Source organism: Cetorhinus maximus, chromosome 2 (assembly GCF_964194155.1).
Source record: "Cetorhinus maximus chromosome 2, sCetMax3.hap1.1, whole genome shotgun sequence".
NCBI lineage: Eukaryota > Metazoa > Chordata > Chondrichthyes > Lamniformes > Cetorhinidae > Cetorhinus > Cetorhinus maximus.
In genome coordinates, this window is record NC_135880.1 from 16,097,740 (window position 1) to 16,119,840 (window position 22,101).

A 22,101-nucleotide genomic window follows, 5' to 3' on the forward strand; every position below is an offset into this window, starting at 1 on the left:
CGAATGGCCTTCTTCTATGCAGTATGATTCAATGATTTGATCGACTAAATTGCTTAGAGGTGCAGTGACTGTCTACAGGCAGCTCTTTACTACACAGCAAGATCCCACGTAAATAAATGCAAGTAGGTGACGGTGGCTGCAGCAGAAGTGTTGCTAAGCAGAGGACACTGATTTAAATTGGGCGGTGAAACAACCAGAGGTGACATGAGGAAGCATTGTTTTGCAGTGGGTTGTTGTGACCTGGAATGCACAGTCCAAAGGGAAGCAGATTCAATGGTAACTTTCACAAGGGAATTCGATTAACATTTGACAGGGAAAAAAAAAATAGCACTAAAGGGAAAGAGAGTAGGCGAAAATAAGTAATTGCGTAGTCCTACCCATAGGTCTATTGTCCACTCACATTGACTCCACACTTTCCTGTGTTTGGAATGTTAATGGATGAGGCTAGCAAAGAGGAACAGAGGTTTATACCTTCAACCTGCAGCACAGAAGCAGCTTACCTGTTAGGTAGAAGTGACAACAGAGAAACAGTCAGTTCAGCCCATTTGGCCTCTGTCAGTCTCTGTGCTCCACATGAGCCTCCTCACACTCTAACCTTACCAGCGTTATCTCCTAATCTTTAACATCTTGTATGTTTATCTAGCTTCCCCTTAAATACATCCATATTATTCTCCTCCACTATTCTTTGTGAGAGTAGTGAGTTCCATATTCTAACCGCTCCCTGGGTGGAGAAATTTCCCCTGAATTAATGGAAACATAGAAAATAGGAGCAGGAGTAGGCCATTCGGCCCTTCGAGCCTGATCATCCAACTCAATAGCCTGCTCCCACTTTCTCCCCATATCCTTTGATCCCTTTTGCCCAAGAGCTATATCTAACTCCTTCTTGAAAACATACAATATTTTGGCCTCAACTACTTTCTGTGGTAGCGAATTCCTTATTGGATTTATTAATGACCATCTTGTGTTTATAACCCATAGTTTTGGACTCTCCCAAAGGTGGAAGCATCTTATCTATGTCTATCCTATAATGTTCTTTATAATTTTAAAAGCCTCTATCAGGTCGCCACTCAACCTCCTCTTCTCTAAATTAGAGAGCGTGTTCAGCCTTCGCTGAATTCACAGTTCAGAATATCATCACTAAAAATCATTTTGACATCTTTACTAATGCCTCTATATCCTTTTTTATAATATGGAGACCAGAACTGTGTGCAGTGCTCCAACTGCATTCTTGCCAATCTTCCATGTAGGTTTAACATACCTTCTCTGCTTTTTTAATTCAGTTCCTCTGGAAATGAACCTAAGAGCTTCATTTGCATTTTCATGGCCTTGTTAACTTAGGTTGCTGTTTCAATGATCTGCACACCTAGATCCCTTTGCTCCTTTACCCCAATTTAGACTCCTATTTTTCAATGCGCACTTGGGGTGGAATTGTCTGTGCCCGCTGGCATCGGTCATGTTCGGTGGTGTGAGCGGGCAATACGGCGCGAAGGCCAAAAATCGGTTTGCAATCGTCGGCTTTGTTCGTCAATGGTGGGCTGCGATTCCAGCCATTGGATGTCGGGAACCTCATTGTAATACATTATAAGCCCATCCTGCTGGAATCACCCACCCCGCCGGATCGTCCGAGCTCGCCGGTGGGATTGCATGCTGATGTGTTTCACAACAGTATAGATAAGGCCTGCACTTGGCAGCTGCACTTTGAGGGGAGCTCAGAGGTGAGTGCACAGTAACGTTGTGCAGCGCTCGCCTGGGTCGCCTGTTGGACTTCAAGGTTGAGGCGCGTTGGGGGAGAGGGCAGGGCGGCAAGGGCTACCCTGTGGTCGAGGCAAGTTGTGGCGGAGTATAAAGGGCTGCCCTGCTGTTGAGGCAAGTTTGGGGTTTGCAAGGGCTGCACTGTAGCTGATGGTGGTGCACAAGCACGTGCAGGATTGGGGGGTTGGGCAGGGAAGCGGCCACACATTAGGCAAACCTTGTATAAAGTGACCATTCCGCTGTAGCTGAGGCTGTTCAGGCGCAGCCACATTGACACGACTGGAGTTGGGCCTCTAGCTTATTTGCCCACTCAAGCAACGCAGAGACATGAAATTTGCCACCAAATGCTCCAGAGCTTTTCACCTCTCGGGCACAGACTGCAAACTAATCAGTGTTTTAGTGGACTGCAGAACAGTTGGATGACTGGGCACGTTGTACAATCTCCTTGCTAAAGCTGGCTGTGGAGCAGTCACTGCTGGAGGTGCTCACAGCTCCTTGCAATGTTATCATCCCGGTTTGGACCAGTCTCCCCCATGGTTCAAGCTAACAGTGCAGCCTTGGAGCACGGTTTAGGAGAATGCCTATGCCTGAGCTGAGAGCACAGCATGTAGTCCAGTGGGCAAAGCTGCTGCCAATCGGTCAGGTGGAGTGGGGTGGAGGAGGGTGGGGTATCGTGCAGCCATGCAGCGCACTAATCTCTGGCCATCCAAGTTGCGGCCAGCATTCTCTGGGATGTATTGGGGCCTTCAGACTTAACCAAGAGAGGTTCATTGTACACCCAAGCTAACCCACATGTCTCTCTCTTTCACCCTGCAAGAGGAGTGCATCAGGAACATAGAGCCTGGTGACCTAGCTGTATGCCACGTGGCATCCAGAGAGTGGAGATGACGGAAAAGAGAGTGACAGAGACGCTTGGGCTGTGCAGAGGGAGGAGCAGCACCTCAGGAAGAAGGGGTAGCTGGGGCTCCCCCACACAGCGCTGAAGAGGCACAGCAAGCCATTGCTGGTCGGCGCCTAGACCCAGGGTCATTAGACGCTGCCTTTTATTCCTGCAGGTGACCGAGAACCAGTGTTGCTGAAGACTGCGCATGTCATAGGAACCAGTTGGTCACACCTGCCAGCTACTACAGGATTTGGTGCCACAGGGACATGGAGGGCATCCACTGCCCGTTGCCATGAAAGTGACCGCGGCGCTCAATTTTTATGCCAGGGCTCCACAGGTGACCTCTGTGGGATATCGCAAGCCTTCACCCACAACCACATCAATGAGGTCACAGACATCATCTTCGCGAGGGCACACAACTTTGTGCATTTCACCCGGGACCAGCACAGCCTGGATGCATTGATATTCACACAGCCTCTGTGAATGTTTGACTCCTGCTGGCCAAGGGCAGCTCATTTGCGTTTGTAATCAGGGCCATATATCAGAAAGACGCAGCCATGAAACTTTATATGCACCTGATCCTTTGTCCGCCTTCAGCTCCTGAGCCCTTCAGGAGCACAGCGTCACTGGTCACAGATGGGGGCCAGCCCCACCTTAAAGGTGCTGAGAGCACACAGAGAGTATGGGAGAACTCTGTGGTGCCTGCCCACGATATTCTGGCAGCAATAACAAGCACCTTCGAGGTGCAGGCATCAGTAATATGTCCAGGGAGTGTGAGGCCGGACCATCACTTTGGTCTGAACGCTGCACAAAGCCTAAGGAAGAAGCCCTGGGCTGAGACACCTGCCTTTATCTTGTGCAGGAACCAGGGTTACACATCTGAATGACAGGAACACTGCTCATCATAACAAAGAGCCATAGGCAGGGAGACACACTTGGGAGTTTATTGACAATAGTGAACAGTATGTACAAGTGATTAACACCCATGCCCAGGCTGTGCAACTACATCTTCTTAACCTTCCTAACCCTGCCGCCACGTCTTGGTTCTCTCCCGACATCTACAGCGGAGGTGGAGGCAGCCTGCTGACTGCTATGGCCTGCTTGTAATGATCGTGGCAGGTGTCCTGTGGAGGGCCAAGACCTGGAGGACCCCGGCCTGCTTTCGGGGCCCTGCTGTGTGGCAGTGGCACCCTCCTCGGCCTGTGGAGCTGGAGTTGCTGGAGTCACAGGGAAGAGAGGACTCAGATGGGCCAGACACTTCTGGAGTCACCTGGATGGATGGCCGCCGGGTTTCACCTGCTGACTCTCCTTCCTGTGGGTGCCCGAAGGCCCCAGGCTGACCTCTTGAGGAGAAGGGGGTTACCTGGTGTGAGATCAAGCTACCCCGCACCTCTCTCGTGTACACACTGTTAGAGCCCAACGATGGAATTCAGCCCGCGCAGCAGTGCAGGAGCGATGTCCTGGACAAAGGTCTGTATGGTGGCCATCATCCGACCAGTGTTGACCTCAGTGCATTGGCATGCCGGCGCTATCACATCAACCTGAAAACGGGCGGACTCCTCCATCATGCCTTGCAATTTGAGGAGTGCAGCGGACATACCTTCCTGATATTCCCGAGCTTGCCTTTGCAGCTCCAGCAACTGTGACGTGACCGGGTCCAGAGGCTCGTCATCAGGCAATATAAATAAGTGATTACTATAATTATGTAATTATTTAAAACACATTAAGGATGACAGGACGGGTGATGTGACAAGGCTGCAGCATGTGGGAGCTGCTGGATAACATTATGATCCAGGGCAAACACGTCTGCAGTAAGTGTCTGCGGCTTGAGGAACTTCAGCTCAGAGTCATTGAACTGGAGGCTGAGCTGCAGACTCTGTGATACATCAGCGAGGGGGAAAGTTACCTGGATGCTTTATACCAGGAGGCGGTCTCACCACTTAGGATAGGGCCTTCTGCTTTGGTCAGTGGCCAGGGACAGGGGAGAGTGTGGCTGTGAGTGAGGCAGGTAAGGGGACTCAGAGGGCAGGAGTGCAGTAGCCTCAGCCTCTTCAATTGTCCAACAGGTTTGAGGTTCACTCAGCCTGTTTGGATAAGAGAGGGGGCTGCAGGATGGATGAGCAAACTGACCATGGCACCACGGCACAGGAAGCCATTCAAGTGGGGGGAGAAAAATGGAACGTAATGGTAGTAAGGGACAGTATAGTGAGGGGGATTGACACTGTTCTCTGTAGCAAAGAGCGAGAGTCCAGGCGGCTTTGTTGCCTACCCGGTGCCAGGGTTCGGGACATCTGCTCAGGGCTGGAGAGGAACTTGCAATGGGAGGGGGAGGATCCAGTGGTCATGGTCCATGTGGGTACCAACGACATAGGCAGGATGAGGAAGGAGACTCTGCATAGTCAGTGTGATGAGCTAGGCACCAAATTAAGCAGAACCTCAAAGGTAATAATCTCTGGATTATTACCTGAGCCACGTGCAAATTGGCATAGGGTAAATAAGATTAGAGAAGTGAATGTGTGGCTCAAAGACTGGCGTAGGAGAAGTGGGTTCTGGTTTGTGGGGCACTGGCACCACAACTGTGGAAAGTGGGATCTGTACCGTTGGGATGGTCTACACCTGAACTGTGCTGGGGCTGGTGTCCTCATGATCCACCTAAATAGGGAAGTGGAGAGGGCTTTAAACTGAGTAGTGGGGGAAAGGGATCAAATTTGGGCAGATGTGGTAAACCAAAGAGCAGAGACAAGGCAAGAGAGACAGGTATTAATATGAGAAATGATAAACAGACTGTGACAGGAAGGGACAGAGAGTACAATTCTAAGAGTAAATCAGCAGATAAGGCTAGACGCTACAAAAATAATAAAAGGACAAAACTAAAGGCTCTGTATCTAAACGCATATAGCATTCAAAACAAAACAGATGAACTGGTAGTGCAATTGGAAATAAGTAAGTTTGATCCTGTAGCCATTACAGAGGCATGGCTACAGGATCACATAGATTGGGATCTGACTATTGAAGGGTATGTGAAATTTAGGAAAGACAGGAAGTTAGGAAAAGGTGGAGGGGTGGGCCCTGTTAATTAATGATGGTATTAGCACTTTAGAGAGGGATGACCTAAGTTCAGGAAACCAGGATGGAGAAGCGGTTTAGTTGAGATGAAAAACGTTAAAGGTAGGAAGTCACTTGTGGGAGTGGTGTACAGGCCTCCTAATTATAACTACACAGTAGGACAGAGTATTAAAGAAGAGGTAATGGGAGCTTGTCGGAAAGCTACAGCAATAATCATATAGACTGGGAAAATCAGGTGGGCAAAGGTAGCATAGATGAGGAGTTCATAGAATGTGTTCAGGATAGTTTCTTAGAACAGCACGTTCTGGAGCCAACCAGAGAGTAAGCTGTACTAGACCTGGTATTGAACAATGAGACAGGATTAATTGATAACTTCCAAGTGAAGGCACCCCTAGGTAGCAGGTATGATCGAATTTTACATTCATCTTGAGGGAGAAATGAGTGCGTTTCATACTAGCATTTTAAACTTAAATAAGGGCAATTATGAGGGCATGAAAACAGAGCTAGCTAAAGTGAACTGGTAAATGAGGTTAAGGGATAGGTCAATAGCAGTTCAGTGGCAGACATTTAAAGGGATATTTCAGAATACACAGAGGGCAGGATTTTACCGTCAACTTTTTACTATTTATATAAATGATTTAGATGAAGGGACTGAAGGAATGGTTGCTAAATTTGCTGATGAAACAAAGATAGTTAGGAAAGTAAATTGTGAAGAGGATGTAAGGCAGCTACAAAGTGACATAGATAAGTTCAGCGAGTGAGCAAAGATCTGGCAAATTGAGTATAATGTGGGCATATGTGAAGTTCATTTTGGTAGGAAGAATAAAAAAGCTTATTATCTAAATGGCGAGAGATTGCAGAGCTCTGAGATTCAGAGGGATCTGGGTGTCCTAGTGCATGAATTACAAAAGGTTAGTGTGCAGGTACAGCAAGTAATTAGGAAAGCTAATTGAATGTTATCGTTTACTGTGAGGGGAATTGATTACAAAAGTAGGGAGGTTATGCTTCATTTGTACAGGGCACTGGTGAGACCACATCTGGAGAACTGTGCATAGTATTAGTCTCTTATTTAAAGAAAGATGTAAATGCATTAGAAGCATTTCAGAGATGGTTTACTAGACTTAATACCAGGAATGGGCAGGTTGTCTTATGAGGAAAGGCTGGACAGGTTAGGCTTGTATCCACTGGAGTTTAGGAGAGTAAGAAGTGACTTGATTGAAACCTTTAAGATCCTGGGGGGTCTTGACAGGGTGGATGTGGAGAGGATGCTTCCTCTTGTGGGAGAATCTAGAACTAGGGGTCACAATTTAAAAATAAGGGATTGCCCATTTAAAACAGTGATGAGAAGAATTTTTTTTCTCTCAGAGGGTTGTGAGTCTTTGGAACTCTCTTCCTCAAAAGGCAGTGGAAGCAGAGTCTTTGAATTTTTTTAGGGCAGAGCTAGATAGATTCTTGATTAACAAGGGGGGGTGAAAGGTTATCGGGGTAGGCAGGAATGTGGGTTTAAGGTTATATTCAGATCAGCCATGATCTTATTGAACGGCAGAGCAGGCTCAATGGGCCGAGTGGTCTATTCCTCCTCCTAATTTGTATGTTCGTATGATCTGACTCGGACTCAGCAGATTTCTGGCCTCCAGCAGCCTTCCGAGTGCCAGACACCTGGGAAGTCCCTGTTGTGGATCAGGCAGTGTGACGTGGTCACCAGATTGTGATCCCGAGGCCACTCAAAAGCTAGGTCCCACCGAGTTATGTGCCTCTGTGCTGGGTGGATGGTGTGGGTAGACGCTGTGATGGGTCTTCAATGAAGGTGCTTTCAGATTCCTCATCATAGGTTTCTTCGGGGCTTGATTGGAGGACCTAGGTTGTGGACTCTGCTGGCTGTTTACCAGATGTGCCTGAGAAAGCAAGGAGAGATAATTAGTGCATGGCAGTGGCCTGTGGAACAGGACACATCACTCACGGCATGGTTGTCTGAGGGATGTTGCACTGCTGGATCCTCATTTGGTAGAGCACCGCCGACTTCACTGTCAGCACAGGAATGGTCCAGATCCTCGCCGGCCAGCTGGATGGCTCTGTTTTCAAAGCCTGTGAGGACCTCGATTTCAGGCATCCACCCACCGGCCTGTGACCTCTCCCTCTTGTTGTGTGCCAGCTTGTCCTGCGTGAATAGAGATGGAGGGAGTGTAAGCAGAACACCTCCCAGGCCAGATGTTAAGTATGCCTGGCATGTGTGGGTGGTGAGTGGTCCCATGGACGGGATGAGATCAATGAAGGTGTATATGAGAGAGTGAATGGTGATGTCTCTTGAACTGGCAGTGAGTGAGGACCCTGTGGATGTGTGATGGGTTTTGTGAGTGTGTGAGTTGAGAGTGGTGAGAAGAGTGACTTACCACTGCCACCGCCTCCCATGCTGGATTAGTGATGCTGCTGCCCATTATGCGGCCAGAGCGGGGGTAAAGGTCATTACGATGGGCCTCCACTGCATCCAAAAGGCGCTCGAGGGACATGTCATTAAACCGGCGGGGGCTGCAATCTTCTTGTCTTTCGGGGCCATGTCTTCTTTACAGGGGTTGTGGGCTGAAAGTACTGAGAGGTGTGCACGCGACAAACATGGCGCCCAGCGTGATGAAGCGGCAAAGTGATGGTGTGGCGGGCGAACGAGAGCCCGCCCACCATGGGAACGGAGTGTTTCCCGGGAATGCATAATTAATGAGGTAGGATTGGGATGACATGGCGTGAAAAGCCACCATTGCGGCTGGCGGGTATAACATCCTTTCTCCCGTCCGCTACCTCACTTAGTGCAAATCTGGGGCGACTCCACCCTTGGCCTCTTTATTCTGAGTATGGAAGTGTGCCAGCTCACACTAACCTATATTGAAATTCATTAAACATTTACACATATAGCTCACATTTATTAAGGGCTCCCTATATGTCATCAAAACCTTCCTTTGTATTAGCTATACACCACCCCACCCCCTCCAGTTTGGTGTCATCTGCAAATTTCAAAATTGTAATTCATTATTTTAGTGCTCCAAATTGCTCTCATTATTCAGGGCTATTAGTGACAATAACATTCTGATCTGAGTATCTTAGCAACTATGTTTAGAGATAATTTCTATCCCTTTTTTTTCAAATAATGTCAAAGCTGTAAATGCAAATGTCTGTGGAGCTTAGATTGTGAGGCTTTGCAGTGACTTAGCTCGTATTCTCTTGGTTATAGGTGATTGAGGGGTGATTTGATCAAGGTGTTTACAATGTTAAAAGGATTAGATTGGTAACATAGTGAGAAATGATTTCCTTTAGTGGGGAAATCAGAATAAGAGGTTGCAACCTTAATGTTAGAGCTCAGAGCTGAAATAAGCAAATACTTAGTTTAATTGGGTAGGAATATGGAGCAACAGAATGTAAGTGTGAGATACAGATCAGCCATGATCTAATTGAATGACAGAATGGGCTCAAGGCGATGAATGGCCCACTCCTGTTCCTTGTGTTCCTATGCGTGTCCTCAGGGGGTTTTCCACATTGTCCTCTGTAACTTCGCAAAATGCCTGGAAATGGTACATATGTGGGTTCGTTACCCTTGAGAAGATGATGGTGAACCCTCTTACCACATAAGTGTGTCTGGTGAAGCTACTCCGATAATGCTATTAGGTTGGGAGCTCCATGACATTATCAATGTCGGAACAGCAATATATTTCCAAACGAGGATGGTATGTGATTTGGAGGGGAACTTGCAGGTGGTAGTGTTCACATGCACTTGACTGCCCTTATCCTTCTAGGTGGTAGAGGTCACAGGTTTGGAAGATGCTGTTGAAAAAAGTCTTGGAGTGTGCATCTTTTAGATGGCACGCACTGGTTCATTAATGTCCCTTAGGGGAGAAAATCTCCCGTCCTTACCTGGTTTGGCCTGTACATGACTCCAGACCCATAGCACTGTGATTGACTCTTAACTTCTCTCTGAAATGGCCTAGCAAGGCACTCAGTTGTGTCCAAGAAGGCAGCTCATCACCACCTTCTCAATTAGGGATGGGCAACAAGTGCTGGCCTAGCCAACGACTCCCACATCCCATGAATGAATTTTTAAAAAACTGTTGAGGCTTGCGTTTTGTGAATAGTGGCTCACGGGAAAACTACCAAGAGATGAGTCAGTTCTGTGACATGGTTGATACCGTGGTGAAAATGATATTGTGCCTTCAGGGCTGGAGGGATTGAGGGAGGAAAGATGGGCAGAAAAGAAGTCAGAGGATGCCATTGCATGTTGTTTCATGGGAGTCAAGGGTGGGGAATGAGTCGCTGTTTAGCCGATGCTGATAAATTAGTGAAGCTTTGCTCTTGCTGTTTGTGATTTGAACACATTAGTGAAGGATGAAATGGTCTAAAGACTGTGTGCAGTAACAATGCAAAGATGCTGCTTCTGCAGTGCCACTGTACATCGGAGCCAGAACAGTTCTTCACAGCAATGATTTTCGATTCATTTGTGGGATGTTGCTGCATTCTATTCCATTTGCTATCTGATACACAGTATAGGAATATTATTCATAAAAAACAAACAGTAACAAACATTTCTCTGGAAAACCTTTTGTCAGCTGATCTGATTATGCAATGTGTCCTGGGCATCATAACGCATTGTAACCCCATACTTGTCTTTATGGCCCTCTGATGCGGCGCTGCATAAATATGCAGGATCAAGAGGGGAACTAAAATACGATACCTGAATAGGAAGTGTCATTTTTTTCCTTTGAAAGTGGTGCTTCATAGTGGCATCTACCAACATTACAATGAACAGCACTTGGAAACATATTTAATGATGTAAAGGTTGTTTTTCTTTGTGTTTTTTACCCTCCACAAATGACTGACTCCTTGTTACGATTATGGTCCACCCAGTACCTGGTCTGAGTGGCCATTCTACATCGGAAAATCTCAGCGCTGCGAGGCTAAACACCCATAAAAAGCATACAACGTTAAAGTCCAAAAAGAGGCCATTTTGGCCATCAAGTCCATTGCTGCGCTTTTCTCCATGAGCCACACACTCTAAACCCACTCTCCTGCATGTGTCCTGTACCCTTCAATATTCTACTTTAAAAAAAAAGTCTACCTGCTTTGAAAGGTTCTGCTCCAACAGCAGCTTATGGCAGAGAATTCCACATTGTGGCTACCATCTGTGGAATTTCCAACAGCCCCTTCACTCCTTTCATCAGGGCCCTCTCAGTCCCAGCTCCCTGTTGAGTGCCAATAATCTAAATCAATAATGCCCTCCACAAAGTTTGACAAACTCTTATCAAGTCACCCCTTAAACTTTCCCAGGTCTAATAAATACGTTCCCAATGTCTCCAGCCCTTCAGCTGACTGTAAGCCTGGAGGAATTGTTGTCAAGCTTGATCCTGCTGCACATAATGTGCCCCCAAAGAACTCACTGGAATGTGACCAGGAAGGAAAACCTCAATCCAAGGTCGAAGCTGAAATCAACAAACTCAGGGCAGGCCAGGGAGATCCAACCCGAGACTTCTTTACTTCATAGAATCATAGATTGGTTACAACACAGCCGGAGGCCCTTCAGCTTGTTGTACCCATTGCGGCTCTCCACAAGAATTACACCGGGCTGCCTCTTTACTCTAAGGCATCGGCTCTCAGATGACCTGTAAACTGTGCAGTTGTTTTTATCGTTGAAGTTGATTGATCGTTTGATTTTGTTATTGTACAACCTGAGGCACCATTTTCAGGTGACATTTTCCAGGCCGTTGACAAAGTCTTCTAATTTACACATGATGCACTCTCAAGCCCCTTGTCCTGAAGTTTATAACAATCTCAGTTCCATGTCATGTGATGGTGCATTAATCTTCACATAGGATGGGGAAGTTGCAACACCAGTCAAACCATTAAACAATAGAGAGATAGGAGAGTGGTGAATCTTTGGAGCTCTCTACTCCACAGGGCTGTGAAGGCTCAGTTGTTGAGTATGTTCAAGACCGAGACCTTTATTCTTTCGTGAGATGAGGGTATCATTATTGCCCACCCCTAACTGCCCCCCCGAGCTGAGTGGCTTGCTAGGCCATTTCAGAGAGCAGTTAAGAGTCAGCTACACTGCTATGGGTCTGGGGTCACATGTAGGCTAGACCAGTGTTTTTTTAAATTCATTCACAGGATGTGGGCTTCACTGGCTGGGCCAGCATTAATTGCCCATCCTTAGCTTCCCTTGAGGAGCTGGTGGTGAGCTGCCTTCTTGAACCGTTGCAGTCCACATGGTGTGGGTACACTCACAGTGCTGTTAGGGAGGGAGTTCCAGGATTTTGACCCAGCGACAGTGAAGGAACAGTGATATATTTCCAAGTCAGGATGGTGAGTGGCTTCCAGGTGGTGAGGATGGCAGATTTACTTCCTTAAAGGGCATTAGTGAGCCAGATGAGTTTTTACAACAATAGCTTCGTGGTCACCACTTATTGAAACTAGCTTTATATTCCAGATTATTAATTGAATTTAAATTCCACAAGTTGCTGTGGTGGGATTTGAAGCCGTATCCCCAGAGCAGTAGCTGGGCCTCTAGATTACTGGTCCAGTGACATTGCCACTATACCACCATCTCCACTATATTGACAGAATTTTAGATATTCAAGGCATCCAGGGATATGGGGAGAGTGCAAGATAATGGTGTTAAGATAGAAGAACTGCCATGATCTAGTTGAATGGCAGAGCAGGCTTGAGGGGCCGAATGGCCTACTCCTGCTCCTTTTTCCTATGCTCCTAGGCTGACATCTATAATAACAATTAACAAATTGCAACTTACAAATATTGCCTATCTCCACGCCTAGGCATGAATGGAAAGTTTAAAGAATTCTTATTGATGTTGTATTACATTAGTTACCACCATGTAGTGGAACTAAAGAGCTGCCAAATTTCAGGAGTCCACAATCTCCATTCTGAGGGCAGAAGTTGAGGTGAAGAGGCTCACAAGACTGGTGAGGAGAGAGGCTCTTCAGAAGGTGAGCCTAGTCCTCAAACTAGGAGAATGGACAGCTGTAAGGAATAACTGGCTCAGGGTAATGAGTGTCTGCTAACAGCGCTTCCGTCCCAGAAGTTAATAGCTCACATGTAACTATAGATAATTGATGAGCGACTTCAATCTAGATATAGGTGTAACGAATTAGCAAATGACCTTAATTTTATTCTAGGGTTCTCTGGAAGATGTTGAAGCTGAGTGACCTAAATAAATGACTGTATTTATCCTTGAGTATTCCAAGGACTGGTCTAACTCACGCTAGATATCCTAAAGCCCAAAGTGAAAATCAAGCAGCAGACCCAAAACATACTCATGTTGATGACATTATCCTTCCTCTTCCAGTCAGTAGCTTGACCTGGTCTGTGAAAGCCCCTCGCCCCATCTCACAGCTTGCCCTCTCAGTAGCAACTCCCATGTTGCTCCGGACAATACCTATTGCTGATCTCCCATGGGGAGCTGGCTCTAAGTTAATTGATTGCCTGCATACACTGTTGTAGGGTGTTGGATACCATTTGGTGGGTCTTAATGGAGTCTTTGTAGCCTTAGGTAGGTTAACTGTATGTATTTATTAAGTACAAGGACTATGTACACATCTAAAGTAAAGGGTTCAATCCTCAAGCTGTCTCCATGCTTGCTTGTGGACACAGCTCTGTCCAACACTAGACTGACTCCTAGGTGCAGGTTATGTGTTCTCTCACATTACTGTGTGGGCAGCACTGTACTCAGTCCCACGTTAACCCGAAATGTACCAGAACCTTATACTACACCTCTACCCCCTTAAGCCTTTATCCAATGTATTTCAAGTAATTCTAGTTTTCCCCTCGTATTTACATCATTATTACTGCCCCATTTCCCCCCCTTCAAGTCTCTGAGTTCATAGATTCAGGTGGTCTGGAGGCGTTACAACCCTTCCATATCTTGTTCACACTACTGTCAGAAAGATGCCTGCTCTGCCGCTGCAGGTAAATTCTGTCGATTTGGAGGTTGTTCTGGCATCTGGGTATCTTCCTCGATGTCGCTCCACCGGACTGTGGGAACAGGCGGTCTAACCATAAGAAGGAGACGCCTCCTATTTCTCCTGACTGTAACCCCTGGGGTGCCAACCAGGCAGGACTGAGGTTGGTCATCATCCTTCCTGATGATAGTACCCCCTCTCTCTCTCTCTCTCTCTCTCTCGAGGCCTTTAATCCAGACCTTGTCACACATTCGTAGTTGTGGTAAGTGTTTGGTGCGGTACCTTTTGTGTAGGTGGAAGCCTGCTTCTGCCTGTATGACTGCCCTCTTGCTTGGATGTCCTGGTAATCCTGGGTTGCCAAACCTGTTATGAGTTTTTTTTTGGCAGGATTGGACGTTGTGTGCGGAGTTTCCTGCTCATCAGGAGTTCGGATGGGGCAAGGCTACATTTGTAATGGGATGGACCTGTAGGTGAACAGTGCTGTAGGAAATTCCTCATTCTTTTTAAGGAGGGCTTTTACAGTGTGGATGCCCCCCCCCCCGCCGCCACCTTTCAGCTTCCCGATTTGACTGTGAGCATCTCGGGGAGCTGGTACGGTGGTGGTAGCTGGATGGAGTGGCGAAGTGCGGGAAGTACTCGTTTGAAAATTGTGGGTCGTTATCGGACACGACCTTGTCCGGGATGCAGTGGCTCATGAAAATCTCTTTCGATGCCTCAATTACTGCCTCTGTGGTATTCGTATATAGTTGCTTCATCTCAGCCCATCTGGAAAAATAGCCCAGCACTATAAGGAACAATTTGCTGTTGAAGGCGAATAGGTCAGTGCCCAGCCTCTCCTGTGGCTTGGTAGGGATCTGCAGCCTCTCCCGTGGCCTAGTAGGGATCTGCAGCCTCTCCCGTGGCCTGATAGGGATTTGCAGCCTCTCCTGTGGCCTAGTAGGGATCTGCAGCCTCTCCAGTGGCCTAGTAGGGATCTGCAGCCTCTCCCGTGGCCTAGTAGGGATCTGCAGCCTCTCCCGTGGCCTAGTAGGGATCTGCAGCCTCTCCCGTGGCCTGATAGGGATCTGCAGCCTCTCCTGTGGCCTAGTAGGGATCTGCAGCCTCTCCAGTGGCCTAGTAGGGATCTGCAGCCTCTCCTGTGGCCTAGTAGGGATCTGCAGCCTCTCCAGTGGCCTAGTAGGGATCTGCAGCCTCTCCCGTGGCCTGGTAGGGATCCGCAGCCTCTCCTGTGGCCTGGTAGGGATCCGCAGCCTCTCCCGTGGCCTGGTAGGGATCCGCAGCCTCTCCTGTGGCCTAGTAGGGATCTGCAGCCTCTCCCGTGGCCTGGTAGGGATCTGCAGCCTCTCCCGTGGCCTAATAGGGATTTGCAGCCTCTCCTGTGGCCTAGTAGGGATCCGCAGCCTCTCCTGTGGCCTGTTAGGGATCCGCAGCCTCTCCTGTGGCCTGGTAGGGATCCGTGTGGGGATAAGGGGCTCTCTTCGGTCCTGCTTGCGCAATGCACACACCTGACAGTTTGCTACGGTGGCCTCCGTTGTCCTGGAAAAGCCTGGCCACCAAACTGTGGATTGGGCCCGTATCCTGCGCTTGGTGATGCCCAGGCCACCCTGGTGCATTTTTATTAAAAGATCTTCAGCTGAAGGGAAACTGGGATGACCAGCCGCTCATTGCAGACCAGGGGGATTGGCGATAGCCATAAAGTGTTTTTGTTGTCGAAACAAACTTTTTCTCTGTTGTGGCCAACCTTGTTGGCGGATGGAGACAAACTCCTCATCTCGCATTTGTTCCTGGTGAATCCGTTGGAGTTTACGTGTGGTCCGCTGGCAGGTGTCTCCTTGTCGATTGGGAGTACGCTTCCAGCTCTTTGATGAGTTTGATGTCCTGTTTTGTTGGAAGGCCTAATGTGTCCCTGGAAAGCATCTCTCCATTGTTTGGTTTTTGCCTTGGACGTATACTGTCTCGTAACACTTTTTGAGTCAAAACACTTCAACTAAATTAATAAAATCCTGGGACAAAGTAAAAGGTGGACCTCATGAGGCATTGGTAGAACATCTGGATTCTGGGAGGCATCTTTGCCAGCTCCTTCTCATCCAGTAATGAGACTAGTAGCTTATGGCCTGTTTCAACTATGACCTTGAGGCTGATGATATAGCCTGAAATCTTCTTCCATGCCCACGTGACTGCAAAGGCTTCCTTTTCTATGACTGTGTATCTCATCTCCAGGTCTGACAGCCATCTGGAAGCATAGTAGGCCGGTCAGCGACTTCATTCCAGTTGTACCTGGAATAGGAATGCTCCAAGGCCTGTGGATGAAGCATCTGCTGCAGTGGAGGTGGGCAGGGATGGGTCGTAGAGGGCCAGAACGTTAGTGGGAGACCAGCATCGCCTTGAGGCAAGTGAATGCTTGCTCTTGACATGAGTCCCAGCACCATGCTTGGTCTATCTTAAGCAGATGTCTCAAAGGTTCTGTGCCCTGTGCCAAATTAGGTAAAAGTTTTGCTAGCTGGGTCGCTGTCCCCAAGAATCGCTGGAGGTCTGGAATCGAGAATGGGGTTGGGAACTTGCTAATAGCTTTACTTTTCTGTGGTTCACCAAGATGCCTTTATCAGTTCTGTTGAAGGGTCATGAGGACTCGAAACGTCAACTTTGCTCTTCTCCGCCGATGCTGCCAGACTTGCTGAGTTTTTCCAGGTATTTCTGTTTCTGTTTCAGTATTCACTTCCTTTGTTTCGGGTGCTTTGATATCATCAATTTAGTTTGTTAAATACAGCGGGTAAAAATATCTTGTGGTTGATAAATTGCTTCTGATTTTATTTCTGTACTTTTCTTGCAAGTAAAAAATACATTAATTAAACTCAGTAGCTCTGTGCCAAAAATGATTAGTATGGTTTTGTAGAAGCTCCTTTTGTTCAGTGACAGTCACAGGGAGTTTGAAAGGAAATCAGCTATAGCCTCAGACCAAGCTTAAATCAAAATAAATGTTGCTCGTGCCCCAACATAATGTAAGTTTTTGCTCCTCGTTTTTCACCAGCTTGCTCTGCCGAATTTGACCCTGCCTTCCCCATTGATTCCTCGCTTGGCTACAGTTCCGTGGACACAAGACACCCTCTACTGTCTTGGGCCAATTAAGGCCCGCCCAGTGTAAAGCGTGGCTGGTAGCGCTCAGCGCTACCTGTGCGGGTTGGGGGGAGGAGGGAGGGTCGGGGCCTGCGCTTTTTCGTGCATGTGACCGAAAGAGCGCAGCAATCTCCCTGAGGCTCGGAGCTGCCTCAGGGAGATTGAATGGATTATAAAACTTCTTAATAAATAAAATCAAAATGTATTTAAACGTGTCCCCTCATGTGACAGTGTCGCATGAGCTGGGGCGCGTTTGTGAAGTTTGGAAATTTTATTTATTTTATAAAACCTTCGGGAAACCTCATCCCGCCCGTGGATGAGGTTTCCTGAAAAACGCGAAGGCCGCTTGGGCTCTTCGCCTGCCCCCCCCCCCCGCCGACCTTAAGGTAGGACGGGCGGCGTTCTTAACTCGTTTAATTACTTTTTTAGTGGCCTTAATAGGCCGTTGATATTTCGGCTGGCGCGTAGCTGCCTCCTGTGTGCGCCTGCCGAACGAAATATCGAGTTGACGCGCGATGATGTCAGGGCGCGTGCTTGGTTGCTCTACTGGCTGGTTTGGGCATTGCTTTCCTTGGCCTGGAGTGTCCCTGTTTCTGTGCTGTTTAACTAACTGGACTGTGGAGTTTCCTCTGTACCACGGTTTCCTTTCTCCTCTTAAAATGGATCTGTGCTGCACACGGAGTTCAGACTGCCTAACAACCTGGATAGCTTTCTCGAGGGTTAGATCAGCATGTCTGAGAGTGCGTCGTCCGCTACTCCTGCAACTATTCTATCCCTGATGATTTGAGATTTTAGGTCGCGGTATTCGCAGCCTTCAGCCATTCTATACAGACCAGTAATGAATGAGCCAATAGGTTCTCCTGGCGACTGGACACCTTTATTAAATTTAGCCCTTTCAAGGATTGTGTTGCTTCTTAGGTTAAAATAAGCATGGAATGATTTCAGCACTCCTTCAAATTTAGCCGATGTTTTGTAAAGCAGTGTGTTAACTTCTGGAGCTGCTGGCCTGAAGTTTGCGCTGGTTGGGCGCCCATGGTTGGCGGTCCCAGGAGCAGATGGGAAACAGGTCCCCGACCGCGATCGGCCCCCCCAACCGCGATTTCACGCTGGCTGGCCAACTAACGGCCAATTAACGGCCAGCCAGAGTGAAATGCGCCTGGAGAAAGGCTCAGCCACTGCCGGTGCGGGGTGGGAAGAGGGTGGGCACCGACGTCACCGGGGGTGCCGGTGAGCGCTTCCGGAGAGTTCCCTGAAGGCCGACAGCTGCCCCCAGAGAGCTGTGGGCCTCCAAAATAATAAAAGAAAAGCACAAAAGTGCCGCAGAAAATGTCCACGCAATGCCTGAAAGCATAACCCCCCCAAAAAAAACACAGTCGCCAGGTATTTCTTTTTATTTTATGTCCGAACGGAGATTTCATCCCGACCTTGGATGAGATAATGATTAAAATGCGAATGCTGCCCACCCGTTTTGCCCATGCGGGCCATGTAAAATCGCGGTCAATAGGCTTTTTAATGACCTTAATAGGCCCTTTAATTGTCAGCAGGTGCTGCCCCGACTCCCGCGCGTGACGGTCGACCTCAGTATCGCACACGTGCGCGATGATGTTGGGACACAGGGCTGACGTCTTTTCGCGCAATTTTACCTGCATTTGGGCCTGGCCGCAAGATCCGGGCCTCTGTCTTCTTATCCAGACCTGAAGCAAGCATGCACCTCAGGCACCCTTTTTTCCCCAAAACCACCCCCTCACCCCTCCCGCCCCAATTATGTGATTGATCCGGATCCTTGGATAAGTCCAAATTGATCTGGTAAGTTGGATTTTTGATCCACGGTCAAAAATTTCAAAGTGTCGATTCAGCTTTAACAAGTTGCTGAAATTCAAGGTGGGGGGTGCCGCTGTTTATTTGAGGGCCGGAATTTTACCTCGTCTGGGCAGGCCCACGCCCGACCCGACAGCGTGTGAAATGACGCGAGGAGGCGTTGGACGTGCGTCCCGACGTCATTTCCGTGCTCGGGCGATATTTCACTCAGCGGGCGGGTGTGGCTGTCGGAAGTGCGCCGGCCGACAATTCCGCAGGCAATTAAGCCCCTGAATGAGTCAATTGAAAGCAATTTTACGCGCCTTGTTTTTGCTACAACCTCGATCCAGGACGGGATCCCAGGAATGAAAGGCTTAACATATGAGGAACGTTTGAGGGCTCTGGGTCTATACTCGATGGAGTTTAGAAGGATGAGGGGGGATCTGATTGAAACTTACAGAATACTGAAAGGCCTGGATAGAGTGGACGTGGGGAAGATGTTTCCATTAGTAGGAGAGACTAGGACCCGAGGGCACAGCCTCAGAGTAAAGGGAAGACCTTTTAGAAAAGAGATGAGGAGAAACTTCTTTAGCCAGAGAGTGGTGAATCTATGGAATTCATTGCCACAGAAGACTGTGGAGGCCAGGTCATTGACTGTATTTAAGACCGAGATAGATAGGTTCTTGATTGGTGAGGGGATCAAAGGTTACGGGGAGAAGGCGAGAGAATGGGGTTGAGAAACTTATCAGCCATGATTGAATGGCGGAGCAGACTCGATGGGCTGAATGGCCTAATTTCTGCTCCTATGTCTTATGGTCTTATGGATGAAATGTCTGGGGTGAAATATCACAAAAAAAACGATGTCTGGAGATTGAGGTATTTTGTGTTCTGCTGTCAGGTGCTTGAATGTGTTGCATAGACCGCAGTTTGCTGCATTTTTCTCTTCTCACATAATCTGTCCAGGTCTGCAGCTCCCAGAGGCAGCTCCGCAGCAGCCGTCTGCCTTCAGGCAGCTCACTAGAAGTGCCCCCCTCCCCATACCTTCACTTTTCTCGGTGCCCTCCCTCTTCCCACTCAGCCCCGCACCCCCGCACCCCTGCCCCTCCACTGCCACCCGTTTCATGCTGGCTGCCCGTTAATTGGCCAGCCGGCGTGCAATCGCTGTCGGGGCCGGGAGCGGATTTCATGTCCCCTTTGGGGCCCCACGCCTGACAAGTCCGTGTGATTCAGGCCAACGCGTTGTCCTGTGCTTTGCTGGTTTTGGTGGGCCCTCGCTGTAATGGTGTTCGCGCTCAGCCTTGAAAAGGTTTTAAACAATGGAACAACTGGCTACAGACCTCTCCATGTAAGCGCCATGCTTTAGGGTCGCGGAAGCATTGAATCCCACTCCTTAAAGCTGATTCTTTGTTCGTGATTCTTCCAAATTAATTACATTTTCCTTTCTGGAGTGAGCTCAGATGCCACGTGCTCAGCCACCGTCTCATTAATCTGGTTTTTCCGATGGAGATTTTAAATTGCCATTTCTGACCGCTAAATCATTTAAAGGTCTCTCCGGACTTGCTGTGTCCTGGAATTGAAATGTTCTAGCCCACCCCTGTTAGGTCTGCCAACTCTGCGCTCTGGGAATTAAAGCTGGACTTTTAAAAGATCCTAAGTCGTCTTCTGCCGCAGTGAGGAATTTTACATTTCTTCCTTCAGCTTCCAAGCTTTTCTTCGGAGCTCTTCCCTGGCAATTTTCCTCTGCTCGTCTGCTTCTTGAGCTTTACTTCAGGCCAGAATGCTGCTTCGAATTTTTCTTTAGTCTTGCAGGTTTTTAGTTTTTCTCTGAATTTTTTTGTGAGCTTTTGGATTTTTCCCTTCGCTGCCACCGTGTTGTAGGGTGTTGGATAACATTTGGTAGGTCTTAATGAAGTCTTTGTAATCTTTAGTAGGTTAATGGTATGTATTTATTAACAGCAAGAACTATGTAGATATATGCAGTGAAGGGTTCATGCTAGAGACTGTCTCCATACTTGCTTGTACACATAGCTCTATTCAACATTAGACTGACTGCTAGATTTGGGTCATGTGTTCTCTTATATCACTGTACTCAGTTCCATGTTAACCCAATATGTACCAGACACTTATACTATACCCACCCCCACTTCCATTCTAGCCACTATTCTGAAGCTATCTGTCTCCACCACCTTTTTGACAGCCAAACTAAATCAGTCACCTATATAAGTGGTGATAAACCTGGAGTTAGGAAAGATACATGATACGTCACTTGACTCTGTGTATTCCTGCACAATAGCAAACCAATTCAAAACACTGATCCTTAAGTCACTGGATGCAGCTCCATGAATATGACATCAAGTCTCCAAATCACAGGTTAATTAAAATAATGTTCTGAGTGATTTGAAAGTCATGACTATTCAACGCTTCTTCCATGACTTCTTCAGAAATTGAAGCGTGTGAATGTCCAAAATATTAAACCCATGGCATGTCTTGTCAAAAAACAAATCTCTCGCAGTTTCACTTGTTGGTTGTGCAGTCAGGTTGCTAATTAATTGCTTTGGGGGAGATTTAATGGCCTGTTGCCTCCTATCCTGTGCTTGGGTGATAATGTCTGATGTAGTGAAGCTGGAGGAGAAGTCAGTCAACCACTTCCCTCTGTCAATACAACAAACTTTGAATTAAACTACTCTGCCACGGCCGTCAAATTATGCTCCATCTGCACCTCTGCCTTCATCCATTCCGATGATCAACACATTTGGCATCCCATGTGAAACAGACCACACGTTAAAAGTGTAAGGCATTAGAGAGGATGCAGAAAATAATCATGAGAATGGTTCCAGGGATGAGGGACTTCAGCGACGTGGATAGATTGGAGCAGCTGGGGCTGTTCTCCTTGGAGAAGAGAAGGTTAACAGGAGATTTGATAAATGCGTTAAAACCAGGAGGGGTTTGTTCAGAGGAGATAGGACGAAACTGTTCCCATCAGCAGAAGGATTGAAAAGCAGAGGGCGCTGATTTCAGGTTGATTGGCCAAAGAAGCAACCTCGACGTTTTTAAGCAGCGAGTGGTTAGGATCTGGAATGCGCCGCCTGAGAGGTAAAATTGATGCCTTCAAAAGAGAATTGGATAATTAGCTAAAGAGAGGGGAAAAAAAAACTGTTGAGCCACAGGGATAAGGCAGGGGTACAGGAACAGCTGAATTAACCCTACAGAGAGCTAACACAGACATGATGGACCAAATGGCTGCAACCATTCTATGATTCCACGTAATTTTAAAAGAAATTCATTTATGGGATTTGGCCAGCATTTACTGCCCATCCCTAATTGCTCTTGTTCAGAGGGCATTTAAGACTCCACCACATTGCTGTTTGGAGTCACACCAGACCAGGTAAGGACAGCAGATTTCCTTCCCTAGGGGGCATTAGTGAACCAGATGGGTTTTTACAACAATCGACAATGACTTCATTAGACTTTTATTTTATTGAATTCAAATTCCACCATCTGCCGTGGTGGGATTCAAACCCAGGACCCCAGAGCATTACT

The 22,101-nt window shown here is 47.7% G+C and overlaps 1 protein-coding gene across 1 annotated transcript in view; it reads left to right on the plus strand.

The window, feature by feature from the left end:
* Positions 1 to 22,101, plus strand: part of galntl6 (polypeptide N-acetylgalactosaminyltransferase like 6) — a 1,368,692-nt gene that overhangs the window by 44,934 nt on the left and 1,301,657 nt on the right. Inside the window, exon 2 of the mRNA XM_078557596.1 lies at positions 5,068 to 5,077. Within this exon, the coding sequence (XP_078413722.1) occupies positions 5,068 to 5,077 (10 nt within the window). The remainder of the gene's footprint in view (positions 1 to 5,067; positions 5,078 to 22,101) is intronic.